Source organism: Meriones unguiculatus, chromosome 2, assembly GCF_030254825.1.
Source record: "Meriones unguiculatus strain TT.TT164.6M chromosome 2, Bangor_MerUng_6.1, whole genome shotgun sequence".
Lineage (NCBI taxonomy): Eukaryota > Metazoa > Chordata > Mammalia > Rodentia > Muridae > Meriones > Meriones unguiculatus.
Window position 1 is genome coordinate 164,148,213 of NC_083350.1, and position 20,079 is coordinate 164,168,291.

General features: G+C 38.5%; 1 protein-coding gene across 3 annotated transcripts in view; it reads left to right on the forward strand.

The window, feature by feature from the left end:
- Nucleotides 1-20,079, forward strand: part of Rnf13 (ring finger protein 13) — an 89,554-nt gene that overhangs the window by 12,599 nt on the left and 56,876 nt on the right. For all 3 annotated transcript variants that reach the window (XM_021646715.2, XM_060378342.1, XM_060378343.1), the window contains 2 exons: nt 10,091-10,214; nt 13,627-13,707. In XM_021646715.2, coding sequence (XP_021502390.1) covers nt 10,101-10,214; nt 13,627-13,707 — 195 coding nt within the window. In that variant the 5' untranslated portion in view covers nt 10,091-10,100. The remainder of the gene's footprint in view (nt 1-10,090; nt 10,215-13,626; nt 13,708-20,079) is intronic.

The window sequence follows — 20,079 nt, forward strand, 5'->3', positions numbered from 1 at the left end:
TGCTGGGTTGACAGCCTGTGACACAGTTGACAATAGCAGCATTGAGAGAACTATGAAGTATGTTTTTTGTTAGCATTTCTACTCCCGCATTTTCTTCTTGTCTAGTTTGACCTATACATTGTCCTTTGACTTGTAAGGTGTTTATGAATAACCACATGCAATATCACTTTTCAATCTTGATCAAGAAAGTGTTTTCCAAATATGTGTTGGCCTCATAACTTATATTATTATTTAATGTAAAAACTAACTAAAAAATGTGTTCAAGACTGGAACATAGAAGTATTATATAAAGAAATCAGGGAAAACTAGGACGCTAAAAGCACAGATAACAAAATAAAAAATAGATGAGTTGGGTTTCATGAAAATTGAGTATTTGGGCATTAAGGACTTTTCTACTTTTTACATTAGTAAAGGTAATGCACCAGATAGGAGAAAAAAATATTTTCTAGTCATATGTTAGATAAAGTTTATTCAAAGAGCGTCAACACCTGTAGTTCAACAACAACAAAACAGTTTGGTTAAAAATGAGATGAGTGGATATTTCTCCAGAGAAGATGTGCACATAGAAAGTACAGGAAGAGCTGCCCAACATTGCTAGTTAATAGAGGATGCAAATCAGAACCTGAGCGTTGTGCCCCTTAGGGTGACTGTGTCAAAAGTAGTAAATAACAGATGTTGATAACAATGGGAAGATACAGAAACTCCTTTGCATGGCTGTTGGTACTCACATGTTTCAGTGTCTGTGGAAAATATTTTAATAGTTAAAAAAAAAATCAGAGTTAACTTGTGACCTGCAGTTCTACTTCTGCCATGAGCCCTTTGATTTTGGAGCACACAGTAAAGAGACTGAAAGTAGAAAGAGAACAGAGTCTAGTCTCAATACATGATTGCATTTATTAGCATACACAGCAAAGGATAACCTCTTCCCATGGGAATGGAGGGGTCCCCAAAGGGAAAAATCTGGCTGGAACCCTCTATAGGGGCAGGTGAGGGGGTTTGATGCAGCTGTGGGAGCTACGTGTGGCTCTGTGGTCTTTCCTTTTCTAAAATTGTTTGCGTCAGGAAGGACAGACTATCATGGGAGACATGCAGTCTCAGCAAACATTCTGTCTGGACTGACCAATAACTGTTGAACAAAGCCAGCTGTAATCTCATAGGAATTCAGGTTTTACAACTGAGGCAATCTATCCTACTACGGGGAGGGGGTGGACTGAAAGAAGGAACACAAGTAAAGGTTTCTTAACAAGTCAAGAAGTGGACTTGTTAAGTAATTTGAAGTTTATTGATGGGTGAGTAGGTAAACAAGATGTAATGTGTATAAGCCTCTGGGCACAATTCAGCCTGCAAAGGAAGCAGATTTGATACTTTTACAGCACAGGTCAGTCTTTAAGATATGTTAGTCAACGGAGCTACTCACAAAAGACATGCTGAATGATTCCACTTACGTTACCCTGAGTTGTCAAATTCTCAGACAAAAAGTAGGACACTTTTAGGAAGAAGGAAGAAGGTGGGAGAGGGAAGAGGAAAAACATTTTTAAAAACCAATTATTACATTTTATTTTTAATTTTTGTATGTGTGTGCATTATATGTAGGTCAGAAGCCAGCGTTCAAGAGTTAGTTCTGTCCTTCCATCATTGTGGGTCGTGTGAATGGAACTCAGATTACCAGGCTGGGGAGCAAGTGCTTCATCTGCTGAGCATCTCTTGTGTCCTAGAAAAGTATTCTTGTAAAATAATGATAATTAAAAAAAGTAATACATTTTGTTATAGAATCATCATGCATTTGTGTTACTGTACATTGTTGCCATGTATTTGTCTCCTTAACTGTCATCCTCTGCTGCTTCAACTGATTACCTTTTCCTGTTAGTTCCCCCTTCTGCTTTCCAGTACATATATTTCATTACCCTCTCTGTGATTTACATGTGTGCACACACACGCTTGTGGGCACAGGCACTTTTATTTTTGTTTAAGATAGGGTCTCTCTGTGTAGCCTTGGCTGTCCTGGAACTCACTCTTTTTTTTTTTTCTGTTTTTTAATTTTTATTAATTACAGTGGGATTCACTTTGTATCCCACCTGTAGCTCCTTTCCTCCTTCCTTCCCAATCCCATCATTCCTCCCTCTTCTCTACCCATGCCCCTCCCCCAGTCCACTGATAGGGGAGGTCTTCCTCCCCTTCCTTCTGATCCTTAGTCTATCAGGTCTCAACAGAAGTGGCTTCATTGTCTTCCTCTGTGGCCTGGTAAGGCTACTTCCCCCTCAGGGGGAGGTGATCAAAGAGCAGGCGATCAAAGATCATCAGAGACATCCCATTACTATGGAACCCACTTGGACACTGAACTGCCATGGGCTACATCTGTGCAGGGGTTCTAGGTTATCTCCATGAATGGTCCTTGGTTGGAATATCAGTCTCAGACAAGACTCCTGTGTTCAGAGTTTTTGGTTCTGTTGCTCTCCCTGTGGGGCTCCTGTCCTCTCCAGGTCTTACTATTTCCCATTTGTTTCATAAGATTCCCTGCACTCTGCCCAAAGTTTGGCTATAAGTCAGCAACTGCTTTGATACCCTGCAGGGTAGAGTCTTTCAGAGTCCCTCTGTCGTAGGCTCCTGTCCTGTTTCCTGTTTTCTCCCTCTTCTGATGTCCACCCTCTTTTCCTTTCTGAATGAGGATTGAGCATCTTAGCCAGAGTCCTCCTTCTTGATTAGTTTCTTCAGGTGTACAGATTTTAGTATGTTTATCCTATATTATATGTCTAATATCCACTTATGAGTGAGTATATACCCTGTGTGCCTTTCTGCTTCTGTGATACCTCACTCAGGATGATCTTTTCCAGTTCCTACTATTTGTCTGCAAATTTCATGATTTCCTTGTTTTATTTAATTGCTGAGTAATATTCCATTGTGTAAATGTAACACAGTTTCTGCATCCATTTCTCAACTGAGGGGCATCTGGGTTGTTTCCAGCTTCTGGCTATTACAAATAAAGCTTCTACAAACATTGTTGAGCAAATGTCCTTGTTGTGTACTTGAGCATGTTTTGGATATATGCCTAGGAGTGGTGTAACTGGATCTTGAGGTAGCACTATTCCTAATGATCTGAGAAAGCGCCAGATTGATTTCCAAAGTGGTTGTACAAGTTTATGTTCCCACCAGCAGCGGAGGAGGGTTCCCCTTTCTCCACATCCTCTCCAGCGTATGTTGTCACTTGAGTTTTTGATCTTAGCCATTCTGATGGGTGTTAGGTGAAATCTCAGGGTCGTTTTGATTTGCCTTTCCCTGATGACTGAAAGGATGCTGAGCATTTCTTTAAGTGTTTCTCTACCATTCAGTATTCCTCTATCAAGAATTCTCTGTTTAGCTCTGTATCCCATTTTTCAATTGGATTACTTAATTTGTTGTTTTTTTAACTTCTTGAGTTCTTTATATATTCTAGATATTAGCACTCTGTCAGATATAGGTTTGGTGAAGATCCTTTCTCAATCTGTAGGCAATTGTTTTCTTCTGACAACAGTGTCCTTTGCTTTACAGAAGCTTTTTAGTTTCATGAGGTCCCATTTATTGATTTTTGATCTTAGAGCCTGTGCTGTTGATGTTCTGTTCAGGAAGTTGTCTCCTGTGCCAATGAGCTCCAGGCTCTTCCCCACTTTTTCTTCTAACAGGTTTAGTGTGTCTGGTTTTATATTGAGGTCTTTGATCCACTTGAACTTTAGTTTTGTGCAGGGTGATAAATATGGATCTATTTGCATTTTTCTACATGTAGCCATCCAGTTAGACCAGCACCATTTGTTGAAGATGTCATCTTATTTCCATTGTATGGTTTTGGCATCTTTGACAAAGGTTTGAAAATAAACCATAAGTGTGTGGGTTTATTTCTGGGTCTTCGATTCCATTGATCCACCAGTTGGTTTCTATGCCAGTACCATGCAGTTTTTATTACTGTTGCTCTATAGTACAGCTTGAGATCAGGGATGGAGATACCTCCAGAAGATCTTTTATTGTAAATAATTATTTAGCAATTCTGGGTTTCTTGTTATTCCACATGAAGTTGGGAATTTTTCTTTCAAGGTCTGTAAAGAATTGTATTGGTAATTTGATGCGCATTGCATTGAATCTGTAGATTGCTTTTGGTAATTTTTACTATGTTAATCCTGCCAAGCCATGAGCATGGGAGATCTTTCCATCTTCTCATATCTTCTTCTAATTCTTTCTTCAGAGACTTGAAATTTTTTTCATACAAGTCTTTGACTTGTGTGGTTAGGTTCACACCAAGGTACTTTATGTCCTTTATGGTATTGTGAAGGGTGGTGTTTCTCTAATTTCTTTCTCAGCCCTTTTGTCTTTTGTATACAGGAGGGCTACTGATTTTTTTTTTTTTTGCGTTAATTTTGTATCCAGCCACTTTGCTGAAGGTGTTTATCAGCTGTAGAAGTTCCCTAGTAGAATTTTTGGGGTCACTGATATATACTATCATATCATCTGAAAATACTGATACTTGGACTTCTTCCTTTCCAATTTGTATCCCCTTGTTCTCCTTTGTCTTATTGCTCTAGCCAGGGTGTCAAGAACTATGTTGAAAAGATATGGAGTGGGCAGTCATGCCCTGTCCCTGATTTCAGTGGGATTGATTTTAGTTTCTCTCCATTTAGTTTGATGTTGTCTATAGGCTTGCTGTATATTGTGTTTACTATATTTAGATATGTGCCTTATATCTCTGATTTCTCCAAGACTTTAAACATGAAGGAATGTTGAATTTTGTCAAATGTTTTCTCAGCATCCAAGGAGATTATTTTCTCTAAGGAGTTTTTTTCTTTCAGTTTGTTTATATGGAGGATCACATTGATGGATTTCTGTATATTGAAACACCCCTGCATACCTGGGAAGAAGCCTGCTTGGTCATAGTGTATGATATCTTTGATGTGTTCTTGTATTCGATTTGCAAGTATTTTGTTGAGTATTTTTGCATCAATGTTCATAAGGGAGATTGGCCTGAAATTCTCTTTCTTTGTTGGGTCTTTGTGAGGTTTAGGTACCAAGGTGAATGTGGTTTCATAGAATGAGTTTGGTAGTGTTCCCTCTGTTTCAATTTTGTGGAATAGTTTGAAGAGTATTGGTGTTGGTTCTTCTTTGAAGATCTGGTAGAATTCTGCACTGGTACAATCTGGTCCTGGGCTTCTTTTGGATGGGAGACTTTTGATGACCGCTTCTATTTCCTTGGGGGATATAGGACTATTTAATTGATTTACCTGGTCTTGATTCAGCTTTGGTAAGTAGAATCGATCAAGAAAATTGTCCATTTCATTTAGATTTTCAAATTTTGTGGCATATAGACTTTTGAAGTAAGTCCTAATGATTATTTGTATTTCCTCAGTCTCTGTAGTTATGTCCCCCTTTTCATTTCTGATTTTGTTGATTTGAATGGTGTCTCGCTGCCTTTTAGTTAGCTTGGCTAAGGGTTTGTTGATCTTGTTGATTTTTCTCAAAGAACCAGCTCTTGGTTTCATTGATTCTTTGAATTGTTTTATTTGTTTCTAATTGATTGATTTCAGCCCTGAGTTTGATTATTTCCAGTTGTGTACTCTTCTTTGGTGTGTCTGCTTCTTTTTTCCCTATGGCTTTTAGGTGAGCCATTGAGTTGCTTGAATGAGATGTTTCAAATTTCTTCTTGAAGGCACTTAGTGCTATGAAATTTCCTTTTAGCACAACTTTCATCATTTCCCATAAGTTTGGGTATGTTGTGCCTTCATTTTCATTGAATTCTAGGAAGACTTTTATTTCATTCTTTATTTCTTCCCTGACCCAGCTGTCATTGAGTAGGGAGTTGTTCAGTGTGTAGGATTTTGCTATTTCTGTTGTTGTTGAGGTCCAGCTTTAGTCCATGGTGATCAGATAGGATACATGGTTTTATTTCAGTTGTCTTGTATCTGTTGAGGCTTGCTCTGTGACCAACTCTATGGTTTATTTTGAAGAAGGTTCCATGAGGTGCTGAGAAGAAGGTAAATTCTTTTGTGTTTGGGTGAAAGGTTCTATAGATATTTGTTAGGTCCATTTGATTCATGACCTTTTTTAGAGTTAATTGTTTCTTTTTTAATTTCTGTTTTGTTGACCTGTCCTTTGTTGAGAGTGGGGTGTTGAAGTCTCCCACTCTTAATGTGTGGAGATCTATGTGTGGTTTCAGTTTTATTAATGTTTCTTTTACAAATGTGGGTACCCATGTATTTGGGGCATAGATGTTCAGGGTTGTCATATCTTCCTGGTAGAATTTTCCCTTGATGAGTGAAGTGTCCTTCTCCACCTCTTTTGATTAATTTTGGTTGAAAGTCTATTTTATTAGCTGTTAGAATGGCTACTCCTTCTTGGATCCATTTGCTTGGAAAACTGTCTTCCAGCCCTTTACTCTCAGGTAATGTCTATCTTTGTGACTTAGGTGTGTTTCTTGTATGCAACAGATTGTTGGGTCTTGTTTACCCATCCAATTTGTTAGCCTGTGTCTTTTTATTGGACAATTGAGTCCATTGATGTTGAGGGAGATTAAGGACCAGTGGCTGTTAGATCCTTTGATATTGATGTTGGCTATGTAGTGTGTTTGTGTGCTTGTCTAGTTTTTGTTTTGCTGTAGTGTGGGTATTTATTTCCTGTATTTTCTTCAACGTAGTTCATTTTCTTCGGTTTTATTTTTCCTTCTAGTATCTTCTGTAATGCTGGATTTGTGTGTAGGTATTGTTCAAATCTGTTTTTGTTGTTGAATATATCTTGTTTTCTCCATCTATGAGGACTGACAGTTTTGCTGGGTATAGTAGCTTGGGCTGACATCTGTGTTCTCTTGGGGTCTGCATGATATCTGTCCAGGCTTTCATAGTCTCTGTTGAGAAGTCAGGTGTGATTTTGTTGGGTTTGCCATTATATGTTATTTAGCCTTTTTACCTTGCAGCTTTTAGTATTTTTTTCTTTGTTCTGTATACTTACTGCTTTGATTATTATTTGGCGGGAGGATTTTCTTTTCTGGCCTAATTTATTAGGTGTTCTGTAGGCCTCTTGTATGCTTATAGGCCTCTCTTTTAAGTTGAAGAAAATTTCTTCTATGATTCTGTTGAAAATATTTTCTGGGCCTTGGAGACAGGCATCTTTTTTCTCTATTCCTATTATTCTTAGGTTTTGTCTTTTATATTGTTTTGGATTTCTTAGATGGTTTGTGTAAGGAATCTTTTAGAGTTATTATTTTCTTTGACAGATACATCGTTTTTTTTTTTCCATTGTATCTTCTACACCTGAGATTCTTTCTTCCATCTCTTGTAGTCTGTTGGTTATGCTTACCTCTGTAGTTTCTGTTTTCTTTCTTAAGTTCTTCCTCTCCATGATTTCCTCCATTTGTGTTTTCTTTAATTTTTCCAGTTCTATCTTCAGATCTTGAACCATTTTGTTGGTTTCCTTCAGCTGTCTGACTGTATTTTCCTGTTTTTCCTTCAATTTTGTCTCCTGTTTGAACATTCCTCTGTTTCTTTTATTTCTTTCAGTGATTTAATCATTTCCTCTCTGAAAGCCACCAAATGTTTGGCTGCAGCTTCATGTATTTCTTTATGGATGGCCAAAATCTGTTTAACTTTATCTTCCTCTAATTCTTTACACATTTTATTTGTTTCCTCCATTAACCTCTTCATAAGCATAGATGTAAAGTCATCTTCTTGAATTTCACTTATGATTGGGTGTCCAGGGCTACTTGCCTCTGTATAACTGGGTTCTGGTAATGCCATATTACTTTGCCTTTTGTTGGTTGTGCTTTTATGTTGACCTCGACCCATCTATCTTTCTCAGGTGTTGTCTGTTAATTTCTGGTGCCTGGTGTAGTCCTGGGGTGGGGAGAATCCCCTTGGCCAGGTTCTGTAGCAGGTCTCCTCAGGTTTTTGGGTATGGTCAACTGAAATGGCGGTGCTTCTCAGGAATTGTTACAGTTCACCTCACACATATGGACTTGTGTGGTAACTGTTGTGTCCAGGAAGGCTCTCCAATCATCAGGGGAAGTCCTGGAGATGGCTGCCCTGCTCCTGGATTTCTTCCTCTGAATTTAGTGAGTTGCTGCTGCTGTTGCTCTTAATCTGTATTTGCTGGGTGCAGCCCTCTTGAAGAACCAGGGAGTCCCATGGTTTTGTCAGATTAGCTAGGGATAACTGGTCGCATGTTGGAGCGGTATCTGAGGGCTGTTCCAATGGCTCTCAGGCTTTTGTAGATCTGAGGTTGGAGCTGTGAGCACCAGTACTCTAGCTGTCATCAATGGCGGGTGAGCACTGCACTCATATGTGCTGTAGAAGGCTATAGCCTAGAGCCTGCAGGAACCCAGAAACTTTTCTGGACCTGGGTGTACTGAGGGTTGGACCTGATGTTTTCCCCACTGTTGGGTTTCCTCCCAACAGGGACACCCAGACTGTGGTGTTTTCGGGTCCACAGTTCTGCCTGTGATGGTGAGTAGGCACAGGCGAGTGGCTTCACCTTGCTGATGACTGGGCGACTGGGCACCTGGGTGCCTGCAGGAACCTGGGAACTTTTCCCAAGAACTTTTCAAGAGGGCTGGTGTTGGCTGAGGTCTCAGAGGTCAGACCTGCTGTTCCCCTCACTGTGGGTTTCCACCCGACAGAGAAACTCAGTCTCTGGTGCCCTAGGGCCCACAGTTCTGTCTGGGACGGTGAGTCGGGTGTGCAGGCAGGACTCTGTGCTGGCAGCTGAGCACCTCACTTTGGGCTGGCGCGGGGGCGCCCACAGGACCTGGGGTCCTCTTCCAGGGATTTTCTGGGTGACCTAAGATTGGTCCCGATTGCTTCCTGCACTGTGGGGTTTTCTCTTGACTGGAAATCCCAGTCTCTAGTATTGTGGGTCCTATAGTTCAGTCTGGGACAATGATCAGAGCACCCTGGTGTGTGGCTCTGGGCTGGCAACTTAGCGCCTGGCAGGACCCGGGAACTCTTCTGCAGTTTAGCTGGGTGACCTGAAGCCAATTGCACCTTACACCGTGGGGTATCCTCTCACCTGGGAAACATAACTGATGGTGTTTTAGGACCCAGAGTTCTGTCTGCTGGCCACTGTGCAGACCCTGCTGTACTGCTGGTTAGAAAGAGTGTCCTCCCAGTGCCGCCATCTTGGATTCTCCTGGAACTCACTCTTTAGACCAGGCTGGCCTCAAACTTCCAGAGATTCCCCCTGCCTCTGCCTCCCAAGTGTGGGATTAAAGGCATGTGCCACCATTGCTGGGCTCACACCCACACACTTAATTTCTGTATGAGAGAAAACATAGTATTTGCTTTGCTAAGTCTAACTTATTTCACTTGATTTATTTCCAGTTGATTTATATCCATTTTCCTGAATATGTCAGTACATCATTTTTGTTTACCACCTCATAAACTTCCCTTTTTTACATACTGTAAAAGTATGTAAAAGAACTGTACCGTATTTTCTTTGATGGTTGTCTAGCCTGTTTCCATTATGTGGTTTGAATAGTGCAGACATAAACATGAATGAATGCTCACATTTTGGTAATATTGACGTGGGCTGTTTCTTCAGTGTGGTGGTTATTTCTTTTGCTTTTGGAATTCTGTTCAGAAAGTCCTTGCCTGATGCCTACATCTTGAAGTATATACTTATATTTTCCTCCAACAGTTGAAAAGTTTCAGGTCTACATTAGCCTTTGATCCATTTTGAATTGAGTTTTTGGGGGGACAGCGGAGAACAGATCTGATTTTGTTTTTCCAGCTTTTTGCTTTCCCAGCTCTATTCATTGAAGAGGTGGTCATTTCTCTGATGTATGTTTTTGAGAGCTGTAGCTGTGTGGGCTTATTTTTGGGTTCTCTATTCTGTTCCAGTGATTCCATGTCAGTTTTTGTGCCAGTTATGTTATGATGGCTTTGTAATAAATACAATAAGGCCTCTTGAGTGCTGGGATTAAATTTGTGCACTACCATGTCTGGCTTCAAAATATTTCTTACTCTTAATACCAGCAAATTTGTAATTAAAAAGTATATGGAATTTAGTGTTAGGAATTAGTGTGGAAAGTGATTTATTCTTGGGAGAAAGCACCGGCTTTCACAGCTCTTCTTTCCTTATCTCCTAGGTGACACAAGATGCTGCTCTCCATAGGGATGCTCATGCTGTCCGCCACACAGGTCTATACCATCTTGACTGTGCAGCTCTTTGCATTCCTGAACCTGCTGCCGGTAGAAGCAGACATTTTAGCAGTAAGTACAGTATAATTTATTGAGGTGTGAAAACATCTCTAATGCTGTAAAAAAAAAAAAAAGCCACAAATGATGCAGTGTTATAATGTGTTTATAAACATGCCAAACTATACACAGTTACTTGAAAATTTGCTGTGTCTTATTCTCTTTTGGTTGGTTAATATCCAGTGTAAACTTCATGTACATTAAGTACCTGAAAAATGCTGTGTTCTTGAGACTCTGTGCCCATACCTGCATGCTTATGTTTTATATAGAATTTTACTGGTTTCTTACATACCTTGTATGTATGTATGTATGTATGTATGTATGTATTTATTTTTGAGATATTCTTACTATAAGAACCTTGGCTATCCTGAAACCCACTGTGTAGACCAGTTTGGCCTAGAGATTCGCCCTTTCTCTGCTTCCTGAGTGCTGGGATTATAGGAATGTTCCACTACATCTGCCCCTTCCCTCCCTCCGTCCCTCCCTCCCTCCTTTCTTTTCTCTTTCTCTCTCTCTCTTTCTTTCTTTCTTTCGTAGCAGGCATCATGATGTGAATATGGCAGTATTAGACATGGATGCTCGACCTGGTACTATTTTGTTAATTACAGTTGAATATCATCATTTTAGTTGATTCCAATCTGCCTCTGATTCCATTGTTTGTATTTGTCAGAGAGAATTGATTAGTTGATGCTTGGCATCAGAGAATGACATAATAGGAAGTGGCATGGATGGGTAGATTATGTATAATGGTAGCTAGGAGTGTTGGTAATAGAATTACAAGCCGAGTTATATTCTTGTTCATGTGGTAGGATGACCTTGAGTAAATTACTTACCATCCTAGTTCACAGTTACTTGACACTGAAAGTGGAAGATGCACTGAAAGTACAGATGCATCTTGTAGGCCAGTAGTTTAGGAACCCGGCTTCACTTCCAGACTGCCTTGGGTAAGCACTTGGTTCTTCTCATTTAACAGGGCAAGTTGTTTTTAGTATTCTGTGTTCAGTATGCAAAACAAGAATGATAGTAATAGTTTATGTTTGTAAATTAATACCTGTGTTCTAAGCCCTGATGGATGTTACAAGTACTGTCGAAGCTATAGGTTGTATTTCTAAAAATTTAGCCATAAAAGCAAATTTAGTAATAAGTTATCAAAAAACACTTACTTGTAGATTGTTCCATTTCGTAATTTTCAAAATACACATTTTAAAGTGCTGCTTTTCCACACATGTGTCTTCCCTTGCTCTTCCTACATTGATCTCAGGTAATCTCTTTATTTTTACATTGGTGTCTTTGGGAGGGGTTAAATGACCTTCTCAGGTTCACTACAGAACTGGGTATGGCTGGATAACTAAAATAATACTTTAGGAGATTAAACGTGAATTGTGTTAGTTTGTTAGAAAGCACTTTGTGTCTAAAGTATTTTGTAAATCACTCTGGAAATATGAATTACTGTTGCAATAAGAAGTCACTGAAGAGAAGTCCCCATGTATAACTGGTGGCCCTGGGTGCAATTCTGGGCTGGGTACCCAAGTGAACAGAATGAATGATGATAGTTGCATAGTGAGAAGCAGAGAAAAGCTGGGTTTATTACAGCAGGAGCTGTATCACTCCAGTCCTGTGCTGTCTGTTGTGAGTGCCTGATCTCTTATTGGCTGCATCAGCTTTCACTGTTGACAGTGACATGAGCTGAGGGTGAGCCCATGAGACTTGGCAGCTGGCAGGTGTCCTGGTTGAATGATGCTTTTCTGTTGGAGAGAGAAAGATGTCAGTGCCTCGGCACAGCCATGAAGATTATATTGCTTAAACTGCATGCAGTACTACTTATTTCAAGCTTCTGGCCGATGATGCCAAACACGGTGGTCCAGTAGGTGACTGACTTAGGGAGCATACCTGTGTGTGACCTCTCTACTTCATGACTCTAAGGCTTACTTGATCTTTACATCTTTTTTTTATAAGACCTATTTATTTTATTTTATTTTATGTATTAGCGAGTGCCTGCATATATGGATGTGCACTCTATGATGCCTGTGGAGACCAGAGTCGGGTGGCAGATCCTCCTGAATTGGTGTTAGAGGTGTTTTAAGCCACCATGTGGGTGTTGCTAGGAATGGAACCTCTGTCCTCTGCAAGTGCTCCTAAGCTCTGAGCTACCCCTTCAGCCCCTGCAACCTTTTCTGTGTTGTGATTAGTGGCATGTAATTCCCTTTGTAAATGTCTTCTGCATTTTCTATTCATGACTGCGAGGTTATGAACGACCATCTTTTAAGATAGCACAGATTTCATCTGTGTTATAAAAGTTATTTGTTTATTATCTGTGCTCACTTTCTTCTGTTGCTTTTGTTTCTCTAGTTTTCTGTATAGCTGATTAATCATTATTAAATGATACAGCAGACTTACCTCACAGTTAGGTCAGTACTGTGATTATCTGTAAACTGTTTGTTTGTGTGTTGTTGGAAATGGAACTCAGGGCTCCATGCATGCGAGGTAAGGTTCTACCACTGAGCTATATCTCTAGCCTTCTATTATCGTCTAAAAGCACACATTCTTTTATTATATTAGAAGACTCTCAAGTTTTGTAGCACAAGAACCAATATCTGTATAAAAATGGATATTGTGTGAATAACTTGAGCTAGCAGGATGGGTAAAGTGCTCACCTCACAAGTATGAGCGCTAAACTCAAGTGGACATGAGGAACTGTTTCCACAAAGTTACCTTTGACCTCTGTACGTGTGCATGGCATGTGTGTTCCATTCCCAATGATAGTGAGTTAAATTTAAATGCCTCAATAGTTTCAGGGTTCCCTATTATGTGCTCCATGGAATTTAGTCTTCAAGCCAGTGGTTCCTACCCTGTGGCTGTGATCCCAATGACCTTTTCACAGAGGTTGCCTGAGATTATCAGAAAACACAGAGATTCACATTATGATTCATAACAGTGGTGAAATTATAGTTAAGAAGTAACAACCAAAATAATTTTATGCTGGGGCTCAGCACAGCATGAGAAGCTATATTAAAGGGTCACAGCATTAGGAAGGGTGAGAACCACTGCCTTAAGTGCTCCTCTTTTATGAAAATTGATAGTGCATACGAGAATCAGTTGATGTTGCTTTTTCCTGGGGGGAAATTGTCTTCCTTGCTAGGTAGTTATCTGTACCTAGAAAACAGTAGATGTCTAATGTTACTGAATTATTGTTGGTATTTGAGAATACATGACGTTACAATCAAATTTAAATGGTTCATGTAAACTATATTATTCTTGGTATTTTGATTTCTTCTTTATAATTTTAATTTGAAATTGATGTTCTTTTTCTAACTATTTTGTGATAAGTTGCAGTAGTAAATAAGAATGATGATTTACATGATTTAATAAACTTAAAATGTAATATATACATTGATTTTAACATGATTCTTTTAAATTTTATATTTAGTATAATTTTGAAAATGCATCTCAGACATTTGAGGACCTTCCAGCAAGATTTGGTTATAGACTACCAACTGAAGGCCTAAAGGTGAGAAGATACTAATGTCGCGGAACATGAGATTTAATAAGGGTCTTTTAATGGTCATTTATTGAGTGAAAAAATTTCTTAGAATTTATTGTCATAAAACCTGAAGTAGTCATCTGAAAGAGGTGAAGTTATTCAAGCTGGGCATGGTACTGTATAGCTGTAATACTAGTACTCAGGAGGGTAGAACAGCAGAATTGTGAATTTGAGGTAGTGTTGAGCTTAGATCAGGCTGTAGAGTGAGGCCCTGTCTTTAAAACATAAGGAAAAGACAGTCTATGCTTTTAATGCCAAGACTCAGGAGGCAGAGGCAGGTTGGTCTCTGTTAGTTCAAGGCCAGTCTGGTCTATAAAGTGAGTTCTTGGCCTGCCAGGGATGCATAGTGAGACCTTTCTCAGAAAAACAAAGCAAAATAAAAACCAAAACTAGTTTTAAAGTGTAAGAGTACGCTGCTGAGTTTGGTCTGTAGTGTGCATATACTGGTACATACACAGATATGAAGAGGAAAGTAAAATTGCCTGTAATTGTATTGTTAACACTAGGTATATTCATATTTGGTACATGGTATTTCAGACCTATTTCATAGGTTGTGTGTTATGCATTTTAACTATACATGTTTGTGTAAATACTGATGTATATAATAAAGCTGTATTTATACTTATAAAAACTTGTTGTTTGGTCCCTGCCCCTAAGTGCATCTTTATGTCATGCTTCTTGCTGAGAGGAAGAGCACTCCATTAATATTTTTAAGGTTTTCTTGGTTTTGCAGTCTCATGAAATACTATGGATTTTAAACATTTTAGCTTTTATTTTTGAAGTATATATTTAGATTTTCTAGCTTATTACTAACATTGCCTCAGTGACTTTTTAAATTTTCTTTCCTCTCTCTCTCTCTCTCTTTCTTCCTTTCTTTTCCTTGAAACAGGGTCTTACTGTGTAGCCTGGGCTGTTCTAGAGCTCGCTGTGTAGACCAGGCAGGTCTTAGACTCGCAGAGATCAACCTGCCTCTGCCCCCTGAGTGTAGGATTAAAGACTGCTCTCCTTCCTTAGTCAGTGTTCTCATCCGTCTATGGGGCGTGTCTTCAAGCACGGCGTTGCTTTCTTTGTGGTGTACATGTTTTAAATTTTGGTATAGATTTCAGGTGGCCCCATAGAATGTTAAGGGCACTTTCACGTCTGAAACCATCCTTTCCACTATGGTATCTTCACTAATACATATTAAATATTCACTAGTTTACCAGAAGTATCTAACTTGGTTAAACATCCTAATTTTCTGCACACGCATACACAAACACACATGTACACACACAAGCACACACATACACGCATGCACACACATACACACATGCACACACATGCCTTCATACATTGAGTTATTTGACTATAAATGCTCTATACCTATTTAAAAATTAACGCATTTTTATTTTTCCACAGTTCTTTATGTATTTGAAGTATCAATTGTTTTCTGCTTAGCTTCAGAATATTTTTTTTCTTGAGTTTAAAGTCTCAGCAATTTTATTTGTGTGGTTAAAAATTACTGTGTTTTCCTTCTTTCTCTAACATAATAGTTAGAAATTTCCTCCTCAAAGATAGTGTGAGGTTTTTGTTGTATAAGCTAGAACACACATACATGTTTTCAGTTCTCAATCAGCACGGTGTCAACTCTGCAATGTACATATACACTTTTAGTTTTCTTTAAGAACTTAAATTACTAAAAAAAAAAAAATACTGTCACTACCATGTCATTATATTTCACTGGAATGAATATTTAAACAGAACAGGGAACGTATTGAAAAAGAAAAGCTTTCCTTTGTGTCTTCCTTAGCTGTGCCTGCCAGTCGTACTCTCTTTTCAGAGTTAAGTATTGCCAGTGACTTACAGGCCTTTGGGTCCTTTTCTGAATGTAAAGCACTCTTTAGTTCTTTAAAAAACTTATTATGTTTATTTATTTAGTTATTTGTTTACTGTGTTTGTGTGTATGAATGCACATATCTGCATGTATGTGTGTGTGTATGTGCATGTACGTGTACCACAGTGTACATGGGTATACCTGAGGATAACTTTCAGAAGTTATTTCTCTCTTTCCACAATGTGGGGCCAAAGGAGTGTTGTTAGACTAGGCAGCAAGCACCTTCATCTACCGAACCGTCTCACGTTCCCCTTTTAATTTTTTCTGTTCATAAATTTATGAAGTTACAAATTTCAAAAATGCATCATTTGCATATATGAAGTGTTTATTCTTGTAGTTTTACTTGGAAGGTGATTTATGAAAAGATGATGACATTGCTTTGTGGATAAAAGTCAGAACCATCGTGTAGGTTTTAAAGAGGATTTGTATTCTAGTTCCCTTCCTCCTGAAAGCAACTTAGGGAGGAGAGGGTTATTTCAGCTTACTGGCTACAGTCCATCTTTGAGGGGAGTCAGGGCAGGAATCTGAGCAGAAATCTGAAGTAGAAATGCTGGAAGATTGCTGCTGTTGGCTCATGGCTATATTTCGGACCACTTGTGCAGGTGAGATGTTGCCTTCAGTGGTCTAGACTCTCCTATCAACCAGCAATCAAGAGAATTTCCTACATACAGGTCAACATGCCACCTGATCTGGGCAGTCCCTCAGTCAAGACTGCTTAGGTACTGGTGGCTCTGTCAACTTGACAGTGAAAACTAAGGAGGAAATACACCTGTTATATCCTGAAAGCACGTCAGAATACTTTTGAAGTTTTAGCTCAGAGTATCCGCTCCTGCTGCTACTTAAGCTAAGCAAAGTGATATCATTTGTCACACTCTACTGATGTGGTCATTTCCATATACAACACCTGCTTTTTGTTGATTGACAGACAGTAGATCGTATAGTTATTAACCACGTATTTTGGTAAAATATTTACCAGACAGGAAAGGTAGAGAATACCGTATAGCATTTTGTTGTCACTTTTAGTTTTTTTTGAGAAGATGATAATTATCATATAGGGAGAGGCTTTCAGAATATTTGTGGTACCATAAATTACAGATACCTACTTCACTAATTACCTTGCAATTTGCTTTTGTTTTGTTTTTCCTGTGTCTTATAGATCTTTTCACAGCAGCACCTATAAATATAGTTGCTTCTCTTGAGTGCTGCATAATATTGTATGTTATAACTAATCATAGTTATTTCCTATTGCACGATATTCTGGTTTCTTTCCCCCTTTTTCTTTAGTTATTACAGTGACGTGTCTGTACAAATATCTAACTATATAAATGTCACCCGCTGAATCTGTTTTGTGTCACCTGTATGCATATGATTTTAGGACTGACCACTCAGTATTGGATATACAATTAGGGGCCTCATGCCTGGAGATGACTCTCTCTTCTGCTCTATTAGTCAACTGTAGTTCTTTGTCTATGCATAGGACCCACTGAGATTAATCCTGCACTTCTATGCTAGCATGTCTAATGGTGTTAGACTTCTTCAGGTCTTGTTTAGGCAGCCATATTCTTGAGGTGTCATAGGTGAAGCTTCTCTGTCATTTCTAGTAGGCACAATCTCAGCAGATTTCCTGGCTCTCTGGCACTTAGAATTTCCCTGCCACCTCTGCTGAGGTGTTCCATGAGCTTTAGGTGCAGGAGTTGTTTTGTTAGATCTTATTTTAGTTTCTGACTACAAGTTCAACTATATCTTTAGAGTAAAGACATTCAAAATGTAAAAATTTAAAAATTTTACAGATAATACCAAACAATTTATTCTCACTAGCAGTATATGAGAATATACTTCTCTATCCCTTTGACACCATGGATCATACTCTCTGTCTTTATGATAGGCAAAAATACCATGTTGCTTTAGTTTGCATTTCTCTGATAGCTGAGGATTTGAACTAGCAGTCTATCTTTCCCTCTAGCATAAGGAGTGAAAAGGACTCACTCCAGAAACTAACAGGCTAGTAAGCTTGTCCTTTAATTTTCCATTTTATTCTATTTACTTATTTGTATGTGTATGGGTGTTTTGCCTGTATGCTTGTTTTTTATGACATGTGTGCCTGGTGCCTGCATGGACCAGAAGTTGTCATGCTCCCCTGGAATTGGAGTTACAGACAGTTGTGAGCTGCCCTGTGGATGCTGGGAATGGAACCCTGGTCCTCTGGAAGAGCAGGAAGTAAGAGCATCTCCCCAGTCTCAGAAATAATGTTTTAATAAGTTGGCTAACTTACAGTGATTAGTTTTGACACTTCAATGTATTCTTTTAAAATATTTAGATCATTGTTAGACTTTAAAAATATCTCATCAGCTTTTATTAAAATCAAGTATTTTAATAAAATCTAATAATCTTAGTAAGCTATGTAATCAAAATAAGTTGTTGAGAATTATAGTAGAGTGTGCAAAGTGAAAACTGAGTTTGAGACACTACGACTATATTAATGAGTTTGTGGGGAGATTGTTTTCTAATCTTTTGATCCAGTAAGATTTAATATTTAATTACTATATAACTTCCAATGTATAGAAAATATGTCAGGCTTATAGGTAGGCATATGGTTTGGAATACTTAGTATATTGTATTTTACTTTGTCCTAAGAGAAGAAAATGTTGCTTAGTAGCAGTGTTTGTCTGAAATGTATTGCAACAATTGCAATGTGTTTACTCGAAACTTAGTTTACTTTTATAATGATGGATTAATGTTCAGAACAAATTAAAAAGTGCTAGTTTATTTCTATTGTTCTATTTTATCATATTGTTCAGATCAGTTGACAGTAGTCTGTTTGGTTTTTGTCTCCAAACTGAAACATGATAAGCAATGATCATGTCATACAATATTTTTTTCTTTAACCACTCTAGTGCGGTTATTTGTACTTCATTGTATTTGAGTTTGTTTATTCTCTAAAAAGATTTGTTTTATTTTACGTTTATGAATGTTGTGTTTGTGTGTATGTATATACACTCATGATCTGAATTTGATTTGTGAGACCCACATAGTGGAAGGAGAGAACCAACTCTCAAAAGTTGTTCTTTGACCTCCGTATGTGTGCCATATCATGTATGCTCATGTGGCATTGAATCCTTGATTGTCCCACTTACACCTGTCAAGTACTAGGATTACAGATGTATGCTCAGTTTATGATCATCTTCCCTCCTTCCCTCCTTCTTTTTTCCTCTTCTTCTTTTGCTCTCTTATTCTCTTTTTTTGAGCAAGGGTCTTTTTGTATAGCCTGACTAGCTTCTAATGTTGTATGTACTGTAGATCTTCCTTTTCAAGTGTGGGATTGATTACAGGCTTGTGCTGCCATGCCTACCTCAATGTGATTTTTATGTTCAGGTTTTTGACTCTTCCAGTTGAAAATTTAGCTCAAACTATGATGGGAATGTCTTGTTAGTTTTTAATAATGTATAATACCCTGGGATCTAATTGTTGAGAGTCTTGAGAGTCTGTGATTCCATTTCTATAAATATATGTATATACATACAAGTGATCATTGAAAAACTTGACTAGAGTATTTATTTGATTTTTTTATTTCTTAGATTTTAAATTATTCTTCTTTTATTAATTCTTCTCAAATAATACATTCCCAACCTTTGTTTCCCCTCCTTCATTCCTCCCAGATTACTCCCTCCACCACTTTCCCTCTCTCCCACATCTACTTCTCCTCAGTGTCCCTTCAGAAAAGAGTAGGCCTACCATGGATATCAATGAAGCAGGGCATAACAAGTTACAATAAAACTAGGCACAAACCTTCATATCAAGGCTGGGTAAGGTAACCCAGTAGGAGGAGAAGATCACAGACAGACAGAGACAAGAAAGAGTCAGAGGTACCCCCACTCCCACTGTTAGGAGTCCCATGCAAACACCAAGGTGACAATCATAACATACATGCAGAGGAACTAGATCAGACCCATGCAGGGTCTGTGATTCCCAGTTCAGTCTCTGTGTGCCCTCATGAGCCCTACTTAGTTGATTCTGTTTGCTGTGTTCTAGTATTGTCCTAGAACCCTCTGACTGTGACAGTTCGTCCTCTCTATGGTGGGGTTCTTTGAGCCCAGTAGAAACTACTCCAATATTCACTAATAGTGGAATAACTTGTGATATTTGAATATCACATTTGAATACTAACTAGAATTGAAAGTGATATATATGTTTAACAATAGGGTGAATCTCAGAAGTACTGTACAGAAAATAGTCTACAAAAACATTGATTATATTGTTTGTTTCTGTTTGTGTCAAACTTAAAATTAGACAAAAACAAATATAAACTGTTGGAAGTCCACAGAATGTCGTTCCCTAATAGGAGCACTGACTATTAGGGAGGGTTGAGGAAACTTCTGAAGTACTGTTAATGTTTTGTTTTCTGATACAAATGTGTTTAGTGTAGGATAACGCAATACACTGGAAGCCAGATTTATGTATTCTATTAA